Source organism: Condylura cristata, unplaced genomic scaffold (genome assembly GCF_000260355.1).
Source record: "Condylura cristata isolate star-nosed mole 26May11 unplaced genomic scaffold, ConCri1.0 scaffold00010, whole genome shotgun sequence".
In the NCBI taxonomy this organism is placed as follows: domain Eukaryota; kingdom Metazoa; phylum Chordata; class Mammalia; order Eulipotyphla; family Talpidae; genus Condylura; species Condylura cristata.
In genome coordinates, this window is record NW_004567111.1 from 39699851 (window position 1) to 39721947 (window position 22097).

Sequence of the window (22097 nt, forward strand, 5' to 3'; positions counted from 1 at the left end):
TTAGCTGGTTTTACCTACTAAGTTGTCAAATTTGTGTTGCTTGTAATACCCTTTTTGTTGTCTGTAGTGATAAGCTGTATCATTCCTAATGGGGTAATTTGTGTCTTCTTCCCTTTATTCTTTGTTAACAATCTTGCTGGAGGTTGTGAATTTTATTCTTTTCAAACAAGCTTCTTGTTTCTTTGGATTTCTCTAATTTTTGATTTTCAGTTCACTGACTTCTGCTCTTATCTTTTTAATATCCTTTTGTTTGCTTTGGGTATTTTTTCTTCCCTCTTTCCAAATTTCTTCAGGCGATTGACTTGAGACTTCATTTTTTTTTCTAATATATTCATTTATTGGTATAAATTTTCCTCCTAGTACCACTTTTAACTGTGTACCACAAATATTGATGTTTCCTTTTCATTTTGTTAAATTTTTAAAAAAAATTTCTCTTGAGACCTAATGAATTATTTAGAAGTGTTTTGTTTATTTCCCAAATCTTTAAAGATTTCCTTATAATTCTTCTGTTATTGATTACTACTTGGATTCCCTTGTTTTGGAGAATATGTCTACACGGCAAGATCACCTCAGAAGCCATGAGCTTGGTGAGGGCAGAGATTGTACTAAGGCTACTTTGTTTCTTTTTCTTTTTTTAAGATTAATTTATTTGTGCATACAGAACTGGGGTACAGGCCAGAGGCTCAGGGGCAGGGAGAGGCTTCACCAGAGACAGAGTGGGGAGCAGAACAGGCAGATCGACGAAGTACACTGCTGAGGGGAGCAGCGGGCGGGTCAGGAGAGGTCTGCCGCGCCATGTGGTCACTCCGGGGCAGGCGGGAATCGAATTCATGTGGAAGTGGCTTTAGCTTATCAATGCTGTGCTTTAACCCGCTGCGCCACTAGGGAGGGCCAAGGCCGCTTTGTTTCTAGCACTAGGTCCCAACTGTTGAAGGAGTGAGAAGTCAAGATTAAAAAATGGAATGTGTATGGATTGGCTGAAGAAAAATGAATAATTTTATATAATCTAATAGAATAGAGTTGGTTATACAGCACACGTACCTCAGAATATAACTCCTATCTCATTGAAATTTGAGACTAGAAGCGCTTTCTGTTGTTTCTTATATTCTTGTTATTTTTACTTCATTACATAGTGTATTTAATTAAAGAATGGATTTTGACATTTCGAGGTAGGTCTGGAGTATGCTTGAGCACAAAAGTTCTCATTTCCTGTTGTTCAGATTTTAGCCAATAAATTAAATTACCAACTGAGGCTTTAAATTCAAACTCTATAGAAATCCTTAAAAATAGACTGTTAGCAATCTGGTACAGAGTGGTAAATGTTGGGCCTTACCTGAAGCAAAGTGAAGTTTGGACTACCTTTCTTTCTTTTGTCAGATTTATGTACTGAAGATGGTCCAGAGTAATTTAAAAATAGTTTCATAAAAATACTTGGTTTTGACTTTGTTGTGTTGCCAGCTACAGTTCCAACCCACCTAGAACTGACAAGATCTAAAAATCAGATTTACAATTATTTGCTATACTCTCCAATTGTAGTTACACATGTGTCAATTTTGCAAGAATAGCTTAACAGAAATGTGGACATTTATTATTCTCCAAGATTAGACTCTTCAGCCCTCAGCTATTTCCTGACACTGCTCATTTTTTGAGACAGGAGCACACCACCTTCTCAAGGATATGTCCGCCTCTAAACAAAGCCTAGTGAGGATTTGAGGGCAATTGGTTTTATTATCATTAGAGGGAAGGCACCCAAAGGGCATGTATCTTTGATGATATGTTCACATAACACCTTCCATATTGATGGATCCTAATCAGCATATTCCACTTAGCGAGGATAGAAACAAAACAAAGGAAACACTGTAACATGAGCTACTCATTGGAGAAATAAAACTGTGAAGGTGGCACCCTTACCTATATACAGTTCAGGTGATGAGAGGGAATTTACTTCAATTCATGATTCATTCTCTCCATTCTCCTCCTCTAGATTTTCTAATTGAATTTTCTTTTTTTGAATGTGGTTAAATCCACATATTGTCAAATTTACCATTTCAAAGTGTATATTCACCACATCTTTGTTCCCCCAAAGGAAACCTCCTGTGCTTTATGCAGTAGTTCCACATTGCCCTCCCCAAACTTCCCACCCTACAATCCCTGGCTACCACTGTGCCTCATTCTGTCTCTGTATATTTGCCTATTCTAGATGCTTCTTATACATGGAATCATGCCATATATGTTCTTTGATGTCTTTCTCTTACAGTGTTTTCAAGTTTATCCATGTTTTAGTATATATTAGTACTTTATCACTTTTTATGCATGGAAAAAACTAATTTTATAGATAGACCACATTTTGTTTATTCATCAGTTGATAGACATTTGGATTGTTCCATCATTTGGCTATTGTGATGCTATGGCAGCTATTGTTGTAGAAATATCTGTTTTAGACCATTTTCCGTTCATTTGGATATTATTTAGAAGTAGCATTTGGGGGTGAATAATCATTCTATGTTAAACTTACTGGAGAAAGTGACCGTAACAGCTTATAGTTCTCCCAGTGATATGTTAGGATTCCAACATCTCCATTTCCTCCCCAACATTTATTTTATGGTTTTTGTTTATTTTATTATAAATAAATAGGGTTAGTGTTAAGTGCAATTCTTTATGGTTTTTATTTACGTTCCCTAATAACTAATAAGGTTGAGCATCTTCACATATGCTTATTGGCCATTGATTTTCTTCTTTGGATAAATGTCTATTCAAGTTTTTTGCCTACTATTAAATTGGTTTTTAACAACTTTTGCTGTTGAGTTATTTGGGTTATTGATATATTCTGAATACTAAACCCTGATAATTTGTTAACTTTTTGAGTATTGAGTTTTTATTATTTTGTTTGATATTTAAAGACATATTTCAATGCATATAGCCCATAATTCAGAAACTACATAATTTTATCTTTATGTTAAAATATACATATGCACATAATTTATGTTTTCATTATTTTTAAAATTTGTATTGAGATAGCATTGGTATACATCACTCTATATGAAAGTTACCACACCACACCTTCTGCCAGGTAACCCCTAGTCCCCTACCATAGTCCATTGGGATCTCTCCCTACCTTCCTATTTTCCCCCTGCCACTCTGGTATTCCCAAATTTTCCATACTTCTCAGTTTTCTTTTTGGTTAGGCTTTGTATGACCCATTTGTTTGTTTCTCTGTATTCCATATATAAGTAACATAATCCAGTATTTGTCTTTCTCCTCCTGACTTACTTCAATTAGCAAAATCCCCTCTAGCTCCATCCATCTTGTCACAAATAGCAAGAGTTCATCTTTTTTATATGCATACATAGTGGTCTATTGTGGGTATATACATCTTCTTTATCCATACAGTGTTGGGTATTCAGGTTGGTTCCTTAATATAACTATTGCAAATAGTGCTGGTGAATGTAGGGATGCATATATTCCTTTGAAATAGACTTCAGCATTCTTTGGGTAGATACCTAGGAGTGGAAGTCCTGGGTGGTATGGTTAAGGGGTCCAGACTCCTTCCAGAAGGTCTGGACCAGTTTACATTCCCACCAATAGTATAAGAGATTTCATTTTTCTCTTTACCCTTGCCAGCACTCTCTGTTTCTGGTCTTTATGATGTGGAAAATTTTCACATGTGTGAAATGATTAGATAGATGGTTTATAAATGCTTCTCTCACTTTGTGGTTGGCTTTTTAACTTTCCTGATAATGTCCTCTGATGCATAAATATTTTTAAAATTTTAATCGACTTCAATTTATCAGTGTTTTATTTTATTGTATGCTTGTGCTTTGGTTGATATGTGCAAGAAAAAATGCCAAACCAAGGTCATAAATATTTACTTTTTTGTTTTCTTCCAAGATGTGTATGATTTTAACTCTTAGATTTAGGTCTTTGATTCATTTTGAGTTAATTTTTGTCTATGTTGTAAGGGCCCAACTTTTTTCTTTTGCAACTGGACAACTGGTTGTTCCTGCACTTGCTGAATAGACATTCTTTCCTCATGTAATGGCGTTGGTACCATAGGCAAGGATCAAGTGGCCATAGATATGTGATTGTATTCATGGACTATCAATTATATTCCATCTAGTTATATATAATTACTTATGTCAGTAGCACACCATTTCTATTTGCATCATTTCACATTAGGCTTTAAAGCTAGAAAATGTGAATTCTATAGCTTTCTTCTTTTTCCAAAATTGTCTTAGCTGTTTGGGGTCATTTGCAGTTTCATATATATCTTCAGATAAGTTTTTCCATTTCTGCAAAGGTCTATTGTGATTTTGCCTAGTTCATTTTGGTCAGAACTTCCAGTAAGTTTGTTAAATAGAAGTGGTGAAAGCAGGCATCTTTGTTTTATTCCTGATCATAGATAGCTTACAATCTTTCACTATTGTGTATGATATTAGCTGTGGTATTGCTTAAATGACTTTATTTTAGTGTTATGTAATTTCTTTTCTGTTCTTAGTTGCTGAGTATTTTTTCAAGAAAGAATGTTGAATTTTGTGAAATGTTCTTCCTGAGTAAAATGAGAGACCTGTGTGGTATTTTTCCTTCATTCAACTAATATGGTTTATTATATTGATTGACTTTTATACGTTAATCCACACCTATAGATCCCAAAACAAATCTTAGTTGATTATAGTGTATAATCCTTATATTACACTGTTAAATTTGGTTTGCTACTATTTTGCTACTACTTTGTTGAGGGTTCTTTTAAAGAAAAAACAAAATATATCTACTCTGCTCTTCTCTTTACTCCTTTATTTTCTTCTCATTGTTCAGAGCCAAAGAAAATATTTGTGTATTTTTTCACCATTTTCCCAATGTCTGCTTAAATAAAGAGTGTCCAAACCACCTAGAGATGATAGAAAACTATAAATGGTAAATGCTATTCTTATCAAGCTATTCTGTCTTAGGCTTTCCAACCCTTTTGTCCATGAGAAAATTTAATAATGCTCATTCACAATAGGTTCTTCTTCCTCAAAGAAGAAGGGAGTAAGGGAAATAATGTTCATGGGTATTTCAGCATTCAACATGGGCGAATCAGAGCCTCAGACACCCCAATAGAGTGTTTTTATAGACACTAGCAACCTTTTCATCACCTGAAGCCTTTTCAAATCCATTCCTATCTTAAAAGTTTCCAGAGAAGGTTTTTTTCTATGGATAGCAAGACTTGGGAAATAATAATTCTGTGGTCTTGTTCTGTAGCCATAATGTCTTCTAGTAATTGGGTCAGGGGAATATAAATTATTCATGGAAACCAGATAGAGTCAGTATGGCAGACTAAACTGACTCAGAGAGAACTTTCCAAATGCATAGAAATGCTAGGTGAAATATGAACAAAGAAAGCCTTTCAATACAAATTACCTTCAAAAGAACGACAAGGAAACCTAGGTAGAAATGGAGAGACATCAAAGCCAGCAGGATAAGAAGGAGCTAAAGCCAAGAAGGCTGCAGAGGGGTATCAGACATCATAAAAGGTTCATGGGTTGAAGGCTCAAGGATTAATGTAGGGAGAGGAGGTAAAACTGAAATCCCGTGTGAGCAAGAACAGAACCCTATACATAAAGCTGCAAATTTTGAGGACAGCAATTTTAATGAAACAGAAACTAGAAAAATTGTACTCACAAGATTAACAAAGCAGAAATAAGTCATACTACTATGCACCCAGGGAAATGGTTAGAAGAATTATCCACTAGAAACTGAAAATCCACATTTACATGTAAGGTCCAATTTTAAAGTATTCCCAGTGTTACAGCAACTAAGCTAACATAATATTATAAAAATTGAGACCTAACTCAGGACCCTGGGAAAGAAAAGGAAAAAGATCATTGTAGAATGATGCTATAAGTAAAGCACACACAGTAAATGAATCGCAATAAGAGTTGTTGTATGACACAGATACTTTTAAGCTCGCAAGAATTGGAGGTACACAGAGTGTCTGAAAGAATCTGGAAGAGTGATAAAAGAGGATGTGGAAATCAAAGAAACCAAGGCTAAGATTGGAAGAAAATAAATTTATAGACATAAAAGGGTAGTAATTGAAACTTTAAAATGTTGAACAGTTTAAAAATAAATGAAGCCAAGCAGTGAATAGAAGGAAATAGAAAATGTGGTGGAGATTTAAAGATGCGGCAGAATCATATATGTATGCATTTAAGTACATACATATAAATGAAGCTCTTAAACAAGAAAAAGAATAGGAAAGAGGCAGTATTGAAAGTGTTTTCCATAAGTAAAGGCAAACAAACCCTCAGGTTATTGTAAGTTTTGAGATCTGAACAGCTGAACAAGATATAAAAACATATTCACACTTACTCAGACTAAGCATTATTATGAAACTGCAGAACATCAAAGACAAAGGGAGTCATGGTGAAAACAGCCAGAAGAATAAGAGAGATAACCTGCAAAGAACTAGCCTTCTAAATGGGTCGAGAAAACAAAAGAAGCTACAATGAAAACATTATAAACTGGAGACATGAAATATATCATTCAGACATATTTTAAAACATGCTTATGCTGTAATCTTGAATACTTAACAATATAGATAACAAAAGCCCCAAAATATGAACAGATTATTTGTGTTGTTATAGTAGAAAAGAGAACAGTGGGATCAAAGAAGAACATAAGAGGACTTTATATTTGTGATTTTATTATTTTGTTAAAGTCTGTAGTCATTCTCACAGCAGGCCCACTCCTGACATTTGTAGGACTTGGTGCAGGAGTGCAAATGGAGACCTGGTGCAAGTACGTGTAAGTACGTGAAAGCTGAAAGTCTCATTGACATACAGCTACAGACCTTGATTAACTTACCTCAAAAAACCGAATGTGTTGTGATTCCTAGATCCTCTGGGGGTCTGAACCAGTTGACCTGTGCACCTTTCCTCCCATCCCAGCCCCTACTCTGTGCTGCACTGGGAGGGTTTTTGCATGTATGTGAATGGAAATCCCAGGGCACTAACTCCATGCAGAAAAAACCCCACCGAAGTAGAAGTGAGGACATTGGCTATAAGGTCTAATTCTAGGAAGATAAATCTAGCCAGGAAGTCATGATAGCATTCAATGCCATCTTGGGTCCCAAATGCCTGGGATGCTGAGCAGAACTGTGCTCTGGATGGACACATCTCCTAGACCCTATGAGCCCCTCAGCACATGTCGTGAGGGAAACAGAGTAGGTCCCTTTGAAGACTTGGGTCAAAGGGGTGGGGCTTACCATTTGCTAAAGCTGAGTTTGTTGATGGGCAGTCACTCTACTAGTTCCTGGCTATTTCTATATATTTGGAATATTTCCTTTTTTTAAGAAGGAGAACAGCATTACCATTCTACAAGTTATTAGGGACATCTTCCCATAGGCAAGGGTAGGAACACTGTTAGTAAAACATCCTGTGACCAGTTTGATTTGGCATGGCTGTGTCTGTGGTTCCTCACCTGGCCAGTGAATGGTAAGATGCTAATTTTAAAGGTTTCTCCCAGTGCTATGGTTCCATGAAGTTTTTATAAATTGCCATTCCCAGGAAAAGCTTCTAGACCTGAAATATTAGAAGAACCAAGAATGGCAAAAGAGGGAAGCTGTGGTGGCAGGAACCAGCCCTGTACCTGCCCCCTAGGTTATTGGGGAAAGGGTGCCTGCATAGACCCACAGCCCACCATGTAGGATCCAACTGGCAAAGCTGCCTGGGGGAGCTACAGCCCCACCTTGGGAACCCACTGTGCCCTAAGAAGAGCCCTCCATATGGAAATCATGGCCAGTGCAGGGTCAGACAAGGAAGACAGGCCCAGAGTTACACCTCCACATCCTGAATCCAGCCAGCACAGAGGTGTGCAGGTGTCCAGACATCAGCCGCACACTCGGGATTGTGCACTCACGGGCTCACTCGCCTGCTGCCCTTGTGGCCTAGAGCAAATGCCCATCAGGATCCACTGAGATTAATTTGGTCCATGCAAGTAAAACCTCTGAGAGGGCAAGAAAAGCTAGTGTGAAGGGGTAGAAAAGTTGTTTTCCTCATCAACCATCAGACATTTTGCCAAGCTCAGCTAGCCGAAGTTCACCCTTAATTGGTGATGAATTAAACACTGTCATTTCAACCAAGAAAATCATAAAGTGCGTTGTTTGGAAAACCCAAGTATGAAATGAGCTTCAGCTCCTAGAACTATAGTATACTCAAGGCTCCTGTTCTTTTGGAGGTATTTGGGGGGGTGGGGGAGCTGTGACCTGACTACAGTCATGTGGGTGTCCTCCTCCAGCCTGAGGCTAACAGTGAGGAAATAGAGGTAAATAGGGGGTGCTGGAGACTGCAAGCAACTGCACCTCCTTAAGCAACTTCTTTGCCCTCAAGTTTCTAGTTAGCAGGTGGCAGGAAGTGTGTTAGTGGAGGGGTGTATCCACTTATCAGGGCTGCCATAGCAAAGTACCACTGACTGGATGGTTTCAACACCACAAATTTATTTTCTCACAGTTCCTGAGGTAAGAAGCCCAAATCAAGGTGTTGACAGGGTTGGTAACTCAGAGACTCCTTTATGCCGTGTAAATGGCCACCATCTTCCTCCACCCTCACATGGGTCTCCTTCCTGTGCGTGCCAATGGCCTAATCTCATTTTATAAAGACACCAATCAAATTGGATTAGAGCCCACTCTAATGACCACAATTTGACATACTCACCTTTTGAAAGACCTTATATCCAAACCCAATCCCATTCCGAGATACTGGAGAGTAAGATGTCAATGTGCAGATTGTGGAAGGGACACAATTCAGCCCACAACAGAGGTTGTTGGCACACACTAGCACACCAGAAATCTCTTTAGGAGAAAGCAAAGTAAAATACTGATAGTAAGAAATCAAAACACATTGGCTCACAGGGCAGTTTTTAAGCCCACCCTTCAGATTTACAGAAACACCAGCTGTCCTCCAGGATAGCTCGCTATTTCTTCAAAGCAATTGTGACTGTGGAGAAGAACATTCCAGAAAAGGGAGGAAGGGCTCCTAATCTTTGTACTTTAGAAGAAAACTCACCTTGTTTTTCTTCGTGGTTCAAAATACACATTAGGTTCTGCAGAAAACACCTGACTCTTGCCTTGGATGGTTCACCATGGCACAACAGCACTGCACACCGGCTTGAGGCTTTTAAGTCATTTACTGTAGAAACAGATGATTCTTTGCAAAAGCATTCTGGGAAGCCAAGGCTTTGCCTGGTATGAAAGGGCACTTGTGGTACACTTCTGTTAAGAGGAAGGCAGGGTTGAGAGGCGTTATGTACAGACGGGCTGAACACAGAGCCTTTTAGGAGAGGGGGCAGTGCACTCAAAGTGTCAAGATAGCATCTACTGTAAATAATGGGGCAGCTTGTGAAATTGGACGTTTTTCTGGATGGGGGAAAGCTTTTCTTCCTGTCTGTTTTATTTTACAACCTGAAGTCATTCAGCGAGTACCTTTGAGATGTGTGTGTGTGAACTAGAGACTGACTGTTTGATTTGCCCACAGGATGAACGAGCGTGACCGCCTGTTAAAGCGGCTCAGCAGGAAGACGCCGCCCACGCTCTTCCGGGGCAGCTCTCTCCAGCAGAGTGTCCCCCGTAAGTAGTCCCTGTGTCCAGTGCCCACTACCCACTGCGGTCAGAAGACCCCCGACTCATACAGGGCGAGCAGGAAGCTTAATTAAAGCATGGGTAGTGCTAATAGGGAAAGAGACAGCTGCCAAGCCAGAGCCCCACATTGGAAGTGGAATTCATGTATTTGGCCCGAGGCAAGTACAGCTTGAAGGTAGGTAATTCCCTTGGACCCAATCAGATGCCTGAATGACAAAATCCTTAAACTTAAAATCCTGATGTGGTTAAGATCCTCCGTCAGCCTCCCAATAGGTTTTCCAGGGTTGATATATTACTTTTAAATTGTTTCCCCCAAAGATAAAAAGATGCACTGTTTTATTTAATATTAGCATATTAATTAAAACAATGACCGTCACAAGGGGGGGGGGATCCCCTGTGTTTTTCTAAAGAAGGCCCCTTCATATCTAACTCTGGTGTCCACACTTTGAACACTAGATGCCTGGTCTGATTCCTGCTGAAGGGGCCTGACCCAAGCAAGGGACTATGGGATGCACAGAACACAGGAGAGCAGAGGTCAAAAGGCTATGAAAGGCAGATGGGGTGATGGAGCTCACTGGCAGTTTGTGGGCTTCTGTTTTAGCAGTCTAGCCATTCGGATCCCAGCTAAGGAGTGTTGTGGAAGCTAGATTTCCTTTGTTTGGGTGGTTTGCCTTCCCCAGGGCTGAGGACTGTTGGCATGAGGTCTTCAGGCCCCTAGGTGTGCCTCTCTGAACCCCAGTTCTCTCCAGCATGTACTCCCCCTTTATGCACATGCATGTAGTCTCTAGGTGTGCCTCTCTGAACCCCAGTTCTCTCCAGCATGTACTCCCCCTTTATACACACACATGTAGTCTCTTTCATTCTTTACTTCTTGCTTTCTTTTCCTGTCTTGAGGAATTAAGATGAAATGAAAGCACTAGGGAAAGTAAAAAAAACTTAGTGTTCTGAGGTGTCTGTCGGGTTTTAAGAGATGTTATGTTGAGTTCATTTGAGCTCCACCTGTAGTGGATCTTCACAGACTTTCCCAATGGAGAGAGGAGGAAAGGGTGGAGATCATTGCAGTCAGAATCCCCTCTCCTCACTTTCCCATGTGGAATGTCAGTGTGGCATGGGGGGACAGAGGCCAACGCCAGGTAGGGTCTCCTGTACCCTGTATGTTTTAATTCCCCACCCCCAAGGAGACAACCACAGAGTACCTTGTAGGAGCACTGGTCAGTACAGTACCGGCCAGGTGACACCTGGGGAGTCTGGATGGCATCTGAGGTCTTTTTGTCAGAAAGGTTGAGACAGAAGGCTTGATGAGTAAGTCCAGGAGCAAGGTCTCTAAGGCCCTGCCTTTAGAGTTGGGCTGCCTGAAGTCCATTCTGGTGGCTTTGGTGAAGTTCCTGAAGCCCTCTTTTCTACATCTGTCAAGTGGAAATGATAGGAGACTCTGCCTGGGTTATTGGGAGGGTTTAATGATATCATATATACAAGGGGCCAGAATGGTGCCTGCAAGTGTGAAGTCCTGTAAATATCAGGTTCGTCCTCATCATCACCTCCGCTACTTCACCACTAATTGTTTAACTGGGAAATTTACTAACTTTTCTAAACTCACATTTTCTCCTTTAGGAAAATGATAATCTGCTTCTTTTACAGTCTTTCTGAGGCTTCATGATACATGCAAAGTTCCTTCTCTATGCTGGGCACAGAGAACACATACCAATTCCCTAAACGGGAGAGTTCATATATGGAGCTATATTGTTACCCCAATAAATGTTCCCAAAGAGTCAGAGAAGTGAAATATGCTACATACATACACAGTGAGATCACAGATCAAGTGAGTTCTGTGAGGGAGTTATAAATGTTTTGAGACAGCTACTAAATTTTTTTTAAGATTATTTGTGCATACAGAACTGGGGTACAAGCTAGAGGTGCAGGGGCAGTGAGAGACTTCACCAGAGACAGAGTGAGGAGCAGAACAGGCAGATCGACGAAGTACACTGCTGAGGGGAGCAGCAGGCAGGTCAGGAGAGATCTGCCACGCCATGTGGATCACCTCAGGAGCAGGGATCAAACTCACACTGAAGCGGCTATGCTCTCTGGCAGTGCTGCGTCCTAACCTGCTGCGCCACCACGGAGGGCCCCTAAATATTTTTTTAACTCAGTATTTTGAAGGACAAAAAATATTGAGCATGTGTAAGAAATCAAAAAGATTCTAAAAATCACAGCATGTTTTAAAATCTCGGTAACTGGTAGGAAGAACTTAGAAGTTTGAATGTTTCTGATATTAACAAATACAGAAGGCTGTAAGCAGACATTCTGCAGAGCTGTACCAGCTCTGTGTGTTCCTCCTGGGGCCTTCCTTCAGCTGTCTTGGGTCTCAGTCTTCTGAAAAAGCTAGAAAGAAAAACTTAAATCTAATCTTGACAGTACTTTTAGTTTCTCCTGGCCAACACACGGCATTTGTAACTGAGATCATTGTTTTCTACAGAGCACCATTTCCCTTTTCTTCTATGCTCTTCCCCATTTCTCTTACTATTTGAGGATCCTTTTCCAGACAAGAAACTGCACCTTTCATTAGATACTATCAGAGCTCAGATTCAAAGAAAGACTACTTAAGGGCTTTTTTTATTTCCAAATAATGAAAAAAGGTTATAATTTTATGGATTTCACCAAATGTTCTCCCAGAAAGACTGTAGCAGAAATTGATCTACTCTTCCATCTCCTGCCATGGGTCCCATATGAGAAAGCTAGCCAGGGACAGTCTCAAGTTGGGTCCACTGAAATGTGCTTTCTTCAGGCCCTATCATTACATTCCTACTGTGAGGACTTCCTAAAAGATTAATGAACGTGCTCATGCAAAAAGCTGGAAGTTTCCTCTGAGCTCCCCATTTGGATACAAATGGCAGTTAAATGTTCATTAGGAAAAGCTGGTAAACTGATCATGCATCTTTGTCAGGCTGAAGGGTACAAGCAGGTGTTTGGTGGGAGTGATTATGGTCCTTCTTGTCCCACTAAAACTTCCGTCATGGCTGTAACTCCCATCAGGCTTAGATTCTGAAAGGATGATATTTTATCTGAACCAGGGAGACACCCTTGCCCCCAGGGGAGAATTCTACCAGACCATCTCCTTTTTGTTTTTCAACTGCAAAGTCCTCTTTAAGTCTCAGTTGAAGTTAAGAAAATATGAGTACACAAAAGTTTGAAAATAAGATGTTAGACGCTCTCGTGGGGAATGCTGAAACACCCCTTGGTAGTGACCTCTGGGTGCCCTGCTTACTCTGGGAAAGAGATTTGCTTCCTGGACTAGAAGTTCTCTCTGCCTTCTCTTCTAACGCACACCTTGAGACCCTTCCCAGCCAGAGTCCCAGCCCCAGTAAGGCCTTTACGCCAGGGAGGCAGATATAAGCCGAGGCAAATGTAGCTACCAGCTGAAGAAACAGTAGGCACAGGAAGGATATGAAGGAAAAACAGAGTAAATAAAAGTCAGGCTTTTGCTCTTTTCATTTGAACAGGGAATAGACAATTCCAAATGGCTAGGATAGCTTTCCCCAAAAGGACATACTCAATGTTTATTTTTCATTTCTCATTAAATCTTCCTCCCTCCCTCAGTCCCTTTACTTCTCTCCTCAAAACAAACAAACAAACAAACAAACAAAAAAACACCATTGGTAGCAATTGTTCTATTCGGACTGATGGTTGAGACAGGCTTCCTTCTTTTCTGGCATCAAGGTAGACATCTCACCTGTTGGTGCCAAGGTAAGATAGCTCTGACCAAGGAGAGGGTCTGTGCTTAGGGTGTGGTTAGCCAAGAGAAAGCCAGCCCTGGAGCCCAGGTGGAGGCTGAGAGCTGCGAGAACCTGGGCCCCACCTGGCCCCGGCTATTTTGTTTATAAAAAAATGAACCAAGACCCAGAGATCATGGTCCCTGGGCCAAGCCATTCCTTTGTGCCCTTAGTGCTTCAGGCCCTGGGTCCAAGACCAAAAAGAAAGGAGAGAAAAAGAAAAGCCAGCAGAGCCGGCAGGGAACGTTCTCTTCAGGGTGCAGGTTTCAGTAGTCATCTCCAGCCAAGTCATGAGGGGCTCACACAAGGTAGGCCCGTTATGGACACAGAGCCATTTCTGTCCACTAGGATGGCACAGACACTGCAGGCCCCAGAGTCAGGCAGCACTGCCATTGCAGCAGCAATTTGGATCCAAAATCAGTGGATGTGTGCCCTCCCCCCGACCCCCAGGAAAACATCAGATGTTCAAGGGAAACAACCCCTTTAAGAGGGAGAGAATGAAGATTGTCCAAGTTAACCGCAGTATACAACCTTATTACTGCAGGAGACAGTGTTATTTGCTAGACTTTGCTTTGAAACATCTCAAGGAAAGGTGTCTGCTCTAGGAATGCAATAAAAACAGCACAAAGAGCACCCTGTGCCTGGACGAGCAGTGGCTGCAAGGCAAGGAGGCAGGGCACCAACAGCAAGGGTTTCCTCTTCTCTCGTGATCTCAGATCAGGCATCTCAGGAAATTTGAAAGCTCTCAGGGAGGCAAAGGTGAGAGGAGGTGTTTGCTCTTTAGATCCCAGGAAGCCTCTAAAGCCGAGACACTCAAAGCAAAGCCGCCTTGTGTGGAGTGAGGAAGTTCAAGTGCACTGGCTCCAGCCCAAACTGGAGCCAGCCAGCAGCAAGCACTTGGCACCCTCAGCACCTCCCTCACCAGACATGTTCCTGCTCAGGGACACCATCTATGCTGCACCCAGCCACACGGGCCTCATACTGGCCCGAGGGCTGCCACATGGCTGGGTGGGTTTGATTTTGACTTGTGGGCCAGTTGACAAAAGTCTCCAGGTCTGTCACCTCTCTGCTCTTCAGGCCCACCCTTCCCTCCAGTGGCTTCTCTGCCATGCCCTCCTCCCTCCTGCCCAGCCCAAGTCCTCTGCTCTGCCGCAGACAGGCCTCTCCTCACAGGTGTCCTGCCCACACCCCTTGTTCTCTCAGACAGTGGCTGGAAGGCCTGCTCTCTGGAAGAGCTGGGAAACCAATCCAGGGTCAGAGAAGTCACCCTTGAGCATCTTCTCTAGAAGTCTCTTCCTTTCTCCATCCCCATGAAGACTGTTCTGCATTGCATTCCTTTCTACTCCAGAAACTCTCCTTTTAAAAGCAAAAATCTCAGTAAAATAACTAACCACCAGGAGTTGAACATGGCACCATCTCTGCTTGCTTTTTCTTGCTGTAAAGCCGATGACAATGAATGAACAGCTCCTTTGAAAAGCCACGAAGCATGGATGGGAGTCAAAATTGTTAGGCTTTTTACTGTGTTGTCTTTGGGTCAGGATGTCTAACCAAGCTGTGGGACGTTTTTATATTCCCAGCCCAGAAGGTTAACTGACAGAGAGGGAGTCTCATGAATGTTCCTTCTGTGGGAAGGAAAGAAAGCGCCACTTTGGCTCATGAATGCTGAAGCTTTCTCCGAGCTGGAGATGCAGGAGAGCCTGGGCGATGCAGTCACACGCCTAACTCTGCCTCTCACGAGGTCTCTGGCCCTGGGTAAATCAGGAAATCACCTTGTTCCTCAGGTTTCCCATCTGTGAACTAGGAAGAAGGCTATCACCTACATCACAGGGTTGTTGGGAAGAATAAATGTGCCGTGTGTATAGTGCATAGCGCAGTGCCTGAGATGCGTAGGCTTTAATAAACGTTGGCTGTTGTTATTGCTGTCACCCATCATTTTTATTATGACAGATTCAAACAGTATGCCTTCCTGTGGCCATAGGACCAATCACTAAATCCTCTTGATTTTATCTTGTGGTCATTTTATTTACACAAAATAAGCCCACTCCATTTCTTACTGCCTGTCCAAGTCAGCCCAGTGGAGTAACAGGAGCCCTCCAAGAATCATCCGCACCTCGCAGCTTTCACTACTAGCATCATGTGTGTGCTGCCTGGCATGCTTACTGCATCATAAATTACCCAGCCAGTCTGCAGCTTCAGGCAGACTGGGACACTTCTGGGGCAGAACAGCTCACCTGTCCGCTGACTGGTGGTGGGAGTGTGGCAGCCTGGGCCAGTGACCAGTGTTTATGTTCGGCGGACCAACGTCAGATGCAGAACCCAAAGTAGGAAGCTGCTTCTGTGAGCCGTGTCCTCTGAGTCTCAGCTTCAGCAGCCAGAACCTTGGAGGCTGTCCAGTCAGGCTGCATCCTGACACCACACCCACACTTTGCCCACTTGCCTCTGAGGGGCCCAGAGTCAGGCCTCCAATGCTGTGAGGTGGGTGAGGCCACGGCGTCACGGCTTGGCACCATTGACCCAAAATGCAGCTTCCGGTAAAGCTGCTGTGCTCCTGGATTCTCCTCCTAACCTGCTCCTCCTGTTCCTTCTCTTTCAGATGGATATGCCTTCTCTCAAGAAGAGCATGGAGCTGTTACTCAGGAAGAAATAGTCCGTGCTTATGACACTACCAAAAAGAAGTCGAGGAAGAAATAAGACATGAGTTTTCCTGATTGATTCTAGGAAAGATGCGGTTTGTTGCACCCAGTGTTAACACATCTTAGAAGAGACGAGTGTTCGGCAGCCAAAACACCGGAAAACACATTTCTGTGGCCTTAGCCAACCAGTTTGTTAGTTATATATTCCCTCCTAAACCTGGAGTCTATACCGCAGGGGAAGCCATTTTTTTTCCCCCTTCCAATTTGTCTGCAGTGCTTGGCCTAATTTTTGTTTATGTTGTTACGAAGCATTCAACTGTGCTCTCTGAGGTGTGAAATTAAAAACATTATGTTCCACCAATATTTAAACATCAGTACTAGTTGTTCTGGGAGAAAAGTAAAAGGGTTTTATGTTGCGTGAGAAACCTATCTTGTGGAATTGTAGTGGGCACACACTGACTTCCTGTTTTGTTAACACAGATTAAGTCCACTGGGCAGCATGTAAACTTCACTTTAGGCAAGTTGCCGCCTTGCTTTGATTCCTATTTTGTTTGTATGAGGTCGGCATAAACTTCTTGATTGCAATGAAATCACAAATAAGTAAACGTGATGGTAAACGTGAGGACATTTATTTGAACCTCCTAGCCACATCACTAGCAGAGCAGGCAAATGGTGTTCCAAGAGTCTTTGCCCCTCCCAGGGGCTCTCTGGCCCCTCACCCCAGCCCTTCTGCATGGCTGGCCACTGTGCCCAGAGCATGGCAACTGGTGGGCAACCAACCCAAACCTGCACTCACCCCTGCTCCAGAGAAGGATGCCAGAAATCCCTTCTTCCACCACCCTTTTCCTTCTATAACTACAGAGAAGAAACATAGCTCTTCTGCATATATTATAAATATTTATCTGCCTCTTTCTACTGACAGGGAAGTCTTCAGGTCAGGGTGGAGACAGAGCCATCTGGGCACCCTTTGCCCTGGTCTGCTCCTCAGTGCCCATTTCCCACTGTCCCAACCACTGGACCTTTGGTCTCCGCTTTAATTAGAACTCACGCTTGTGTTCTTGGCATTTCAGAGCATATTTTGGATTTTCACTGTTGGGAAACGAATGAATGTATAGCCTGTCTTCTCCATGACCAATCGTACCTGTCCCTGTAGCCCTAGAATCAGGAGTACATGCAGGTGGTGGACAAAGGGACCCCAAGGGTTGAGGGGGCAGATGACCTTCGAAGTGGAAAGCAAGAAGCAGGGCACAGAAACACTGGGAGGAGAACAACAGAGGACAGTTTCCCCCATCTCCTCAGTAGAAACTGAACACACGCCCTAAAGTACTGACAGCTGCCGTGAGCAATCTGCTATATCCAGAAAGTTAAACATGATGTTGACATCCAGTTTTAAAAGAATTGACATCCAGTTGAAAAGAATTCCAAACATTTTAAGAAAATGTCCTCTTCTTTATTGAAAAGGTTTCCTTTCTTTATAGTCAGTGTTAGGTTTAGGTACCTCTAAACCCAAAATGTCCTGAGTCTTAAGGCCAAGAAGGGAAATGCTGAGTCACCGACTGTGGAGGATGGATTCCCACCTAAATTTGGACAGAACCAGGCTGCCTTTGGGCATGAATGCGAGCACCTGGAGCCCTTAATAAACCACCAGCCCGGAGGCTCTTTCTCTCCTCTCTGCTTTGGTTGCCAAATCAGATTTTGGGAGAGCTTAACATAAATACTTCTGGGCAGCTGTTAGTGGTTAAAATGGCACAGTCCCTCTAGGAATGGCTGTGCTAAATTAGGAACTAAAACAATAGTGTACTTGGCTTCCTGGCTCTTTGTTTTCAGAGTATCCCTCATCTTATTGGGCAGTGAAATAATTTGGCATGTGATGCATTGACTGGGAAAACTAACCCTTCACTTACAGGTGACTCTGAAATGAAGAGAGCTTGAGGGAAGCAAGCCATGCAATTAACAGGTGAGACTCAGAAAAATTGTCATTCCTTCCTCCCCAAGGTGATAAAACATTTTAAATACCAGAGAACCCATCAAGGTGAAACGCTGAAGGACTGCCATGCAAGGATTACGGTCTCCCCCCCGAAAAAAAAATCTGACTATAATTAGCAAAGCAAGGTATATGTCTTTATTGCACACCTAGAAAGATGGCTTAAATGCAGAGAAAAAAATTAGAACTGAATGTGCATTAGGCATCCTGGCTATTTGATTTCATTTGGGAACTAAGCCTATTTATAGAAAAGAATCACACTCAGGTTGTTTTTCTGTTTTGTTGTTGTTTTTGTCAAGGACTTAGCTCTTTCTTGAAACCTTCTGAATTAGATTTGTTAATTACAATGTGTATGTTCTGTGTTTGGGCCTTCCTATTTTTATCTTATTTTGTACATTAAAATATCATTCACATTTTCTGGGATTTAATTATATTTCCCAACTTTTTTGAAAAGTAGATTAAACAGCCTTTGCAGTAACATGCACACAACAGAAGACATTAGAACAGATGCCTTTCTATTTATTCTTTCATGCAATGAAGCCATCGTATGGCCAAATGACTAAATTGGGCTTCTAGGAGGAGCAGCTGTCACCACGTGTGATGAATAATATTTAGCCAGGCCCGACTCCAGGGCTGTGTGATTTGTCCTATCTTTAAATTGAGGTCAGTGTCACACACACACTCTCTCCCCAGAGAGGAGGGGAGACTGGACTAAGTTGCATGCTCTGGCTGTCATTTCAGTGAAAATGCCCATGGGACTTGTCACTATGCCATACAGTAAGTGACACACAAGCTGGCAGGTCATACCCGGTCAGCACTCCATGGCCTGACTCAAAAGTGGCAGAATCCACTGAGGTGCGGTCCTGGTCTAGTATTGCAGTCACAGTGCCAACTCGGGCTTGAGTTTCCCATTCCAGCTGACACTGCAGAAGGAAAAGACCAGCTATTTCGTGTGTTTGGTCTGAATTCAGCTACTTGCTGGCCCATGTCAGCAAGGGTGGCTGTGGAAAGTACACCTCGAGAAGAAAGGGTGGGAGAGCAGAATAAACCATTTCTGCTTGGCTGTCTGGATTAGCACTCCACTGCTGAGCAGAATGGACTTTGAAATAAATTTGGGATGTCTCCAGGCAAAATATTCCAGGCATCATAACCCGTGTCACATCCTCCCATCTTCCAACACACATGCAGACGTGATGGCCTTTTCTGGGTAGTATAGCACACAAAACCTGTGCTGGAGAAAGCAGAAGCTATTTCTTTAACACTCACAGAGTAATAGCCTAGACCGTGAACCCAGCTTCAGCAGAGCAGGCTGAGAACTCTGTTGACATTTTCTTTTCCTTGACAAGGCTTCAGGTCTTGCTGTAGGGAACTGGCAGTGAAAATCAGTAATAACTTGTCAAGAAGCAGTGAATAACGGGAGGAAAATGTGAGTATAGGTAACTAATGCCTGAAAATGCATATGTACGTATATATTACAGGTTTTAAGGTTGAATTTTTAAAAAGGAACGCTATAGTCTATAATCTCCATTTGTTATAACAATGACTCTTTATCTTATTTTTTTTTTTTTTTTGAACCACGAACAAGAGAATTTTCTATCATATGCCTTTTCCTAGGGATTTATGTCTTAAACCATAAGTTGAATAGAGTGTTTGCAAAACTGTGCTATTTGGTTTTGAACATGTGAAAGAACTGCACACATTTCAGCCAGGGTTTGAATTACTGCTCAGGGTCATTGTCCCAAAGTAATTCAAGGAGTGATTTAGCTTCAGCATTTGAAATGTAGCCTTCATCTCCTGGGATCCATAAAAAATGTGAACAGGGAAACTGTGGTTAAGCAGAGCCTGAATAATAACTTGGCAGAGAAATGAGTTTTATCAGGTCGAATCAGAAGATGGTATACCTCATCATAGCCCTTAAATGCTTTCTCCATGCAAATGTTTAAATTAGCAAATAATGACAGAGATTGTGAAAATGCAGCTTTTCACCCCAAAACCCCCCAAAAAGAAAAGCAGGAATCAGTTGGCTTTGTGACTGGTTCTTCATTGGCTCAAGGCAGTTTTACTCAGTATAGCCTTGGGGGAGATAATTTAGCCTCCTACTAGCCATTTTTCCTTCTTGAAGGGCATGGAAGATGGAAGGGTTTCAGTGGATCACAGAGGTGAGATCCATAATGGCATTAAAAGTAGTCCCGCAAGGAATACACCTGGAATACTCAACTTGATGTGCTGTATTCTTCATTTATGTCTTCTCAGCATCTCAGATTGCCCAACCAAACACACTTCCATTCTCCTTCCCCTTAAAAGACGTTTATTTGATGTCAAACCTCCAAGTAATACTCTATTTAATGTGCTTTCTTAGTTTGCTGGGTATGAGTGATTTGTGAATGAGGGATGCAGTCTTCAGTGAGAAGAAAAGGCTTCTGAACCAACATAAATCTAAGTGGTCAGAAGCTACAAAACAAATGGGAAGCAAGAAAGAGGGGAAGCTCACCCTTCACCCCACCCCGAGCACAATGCAGAGCTGTTAACTCTGACAAACACCTCTGCTCCCTGACTGAGGGGAGACAAAAGAGTGATTCTTTTTATACCCAGGCTGGCTCATTTTCAAATGACAATCTCTTGCCCTCACTGCCTCAGTGATATCTGCTCTTTCTCCCAGGCATTAAACCAAGAAAAACATGCTCACAAGATTAGCCTGTAGGCATTTCTTCTGACCTGGCTAAAGAAAGAAAGGAGACCTGTTTGTTTTAAACACCAGGAACAAAGTGTCAGGTGGCTTTGATTTATGACAGAAATAGGAAGAAGAAAGTTGAGGTAATAGCACTATCCAAATAACCCTGCCCAGGAAACTTGGGGGTCAAGAGAGCTTATCAAAAAATCTTATACACAAGCTCTTCGGTGTGGAAGAGAAAAGGTCAGAAAGAGAAAAAGCCCCTTTGAACCCACTTTGCTTTGGGTTTGGCTTCAGCTGCAGTCCTAAAAACAGGTTGGCATGCAGCTACAGGTAGACTAGTCAACACCAAAAAAATTTTAATTTAAAAAGATAGTTTCTCTCTTTCCAACAAGTTCCTTGCCCAAGTAAATACTTTTTTGGTTTTTCAAACATTCCTACTGCCCCTCTCCCATGTTACCAGTGGTGACAATTCAGAAGGAGCTGTGCTGCCTCCTTCTAAGCCTCCCTCTGAAGGGCAATGCTAGGGACGGAGCCCTGCCAGCCATTCTGTGGCTGGCGTGCCTGCAGCTCCCGGGATTGCTGTTTGAATGTACTATCTTTGTGGTGTCTTTCTCAGACAAGCAAAGCCCTGTGCTCTCCTGTCCACTGTCACATCTGTGCTCAGATTGCTTAAATATTGTTTGCGACGGGGAGGTTTTAATCTGGTTATGCAGAGAGAAGCAGGGCTGTGGGGGCATGTTTAATTGGCTCCCAGCAGAGCAGTGAGCGCTTCTATGGAGTGTGGGGATTTTTTCTTCCCTCCCTCTAGAAGTGTTACCGTTTTCACGTCCTATTAATGTCCTCTGGTTGTTAAATTACAGAAGCACATTATAGTGGAGCTGGGTTCCCTCCTGGAGTGAATACAAATGAAGGGCATTTACTTGTATTTTTAGAGGTTTTGGGAAAATGTAGTGATTTGTGGCTTTGATCAATCCTGTTGACTGGTGTATGTCTGCACAAACCTGTTTCAAATAAATCTTTTGTTGAAGTAAACGATTGGACTGTGTTTTATTTGGGACTTTTCTTTCCCACTAATAAGCAGTCATTGCCACAGGGACTTCGGACTGTACCACTGAGGTTTTGTCAGCAGGTACCGACTACATATATGCTCTGCCCTGAGCGCTGATTGCCCCAATGCTGTTAAATGATAGGAGTGCAGGGGAATCTGAATTGCAGATGAACTGGAGCTCCATGTACGCCATGTATGAGACCCCTTTATGAGCAGAAGGTCCAGAGGCCATACTGAGTTTGGATTGATCACACAAGCAGAGAATTGTACATACAAGACAGTCTCTCCTTTATTACTTTACTCCCTTTGATTCTGTTCAGTTTCCCCACAAACTGAGATATGGGAAGGGGTGGGGGTGTGGGGGGCAAATTCTATTGT

The 22097-nt window shown here is 42.3% G+C and overlaps 1 protein-coding gene across 2 annotated transcripts in view; it reads left to right on the forward strand.

The window, feature by feature from the left end:
• Nucleotides 1-21706, forward strand: part of LOC101622323 (phospholipid-transporting ATPase IB) — a 515968-nt gene extending 494262 nt beyond the window's left edge. For both annotated transcript variants that reach the window (XM_004680155.2, XM_012723210.1), the window contains exons 36-37: nucleotides 9510-9601; nucleotides 15974-21706. In XM_004680155.2, coding sequence (XP_004680212.1) covers nucleotides 9510-9601; nucleotides 15974-16071 — 190 coding nt within the window. In that variant the 3' untranslated portion in view covers nucleotides 16072-21706. The remainder of the gene's footprint in view (nucleotides 1-9509; nucleotides 9602-15973) is intronic.
• Nucleotides 21707-22097: the final 391 nt, after the last annotated feature.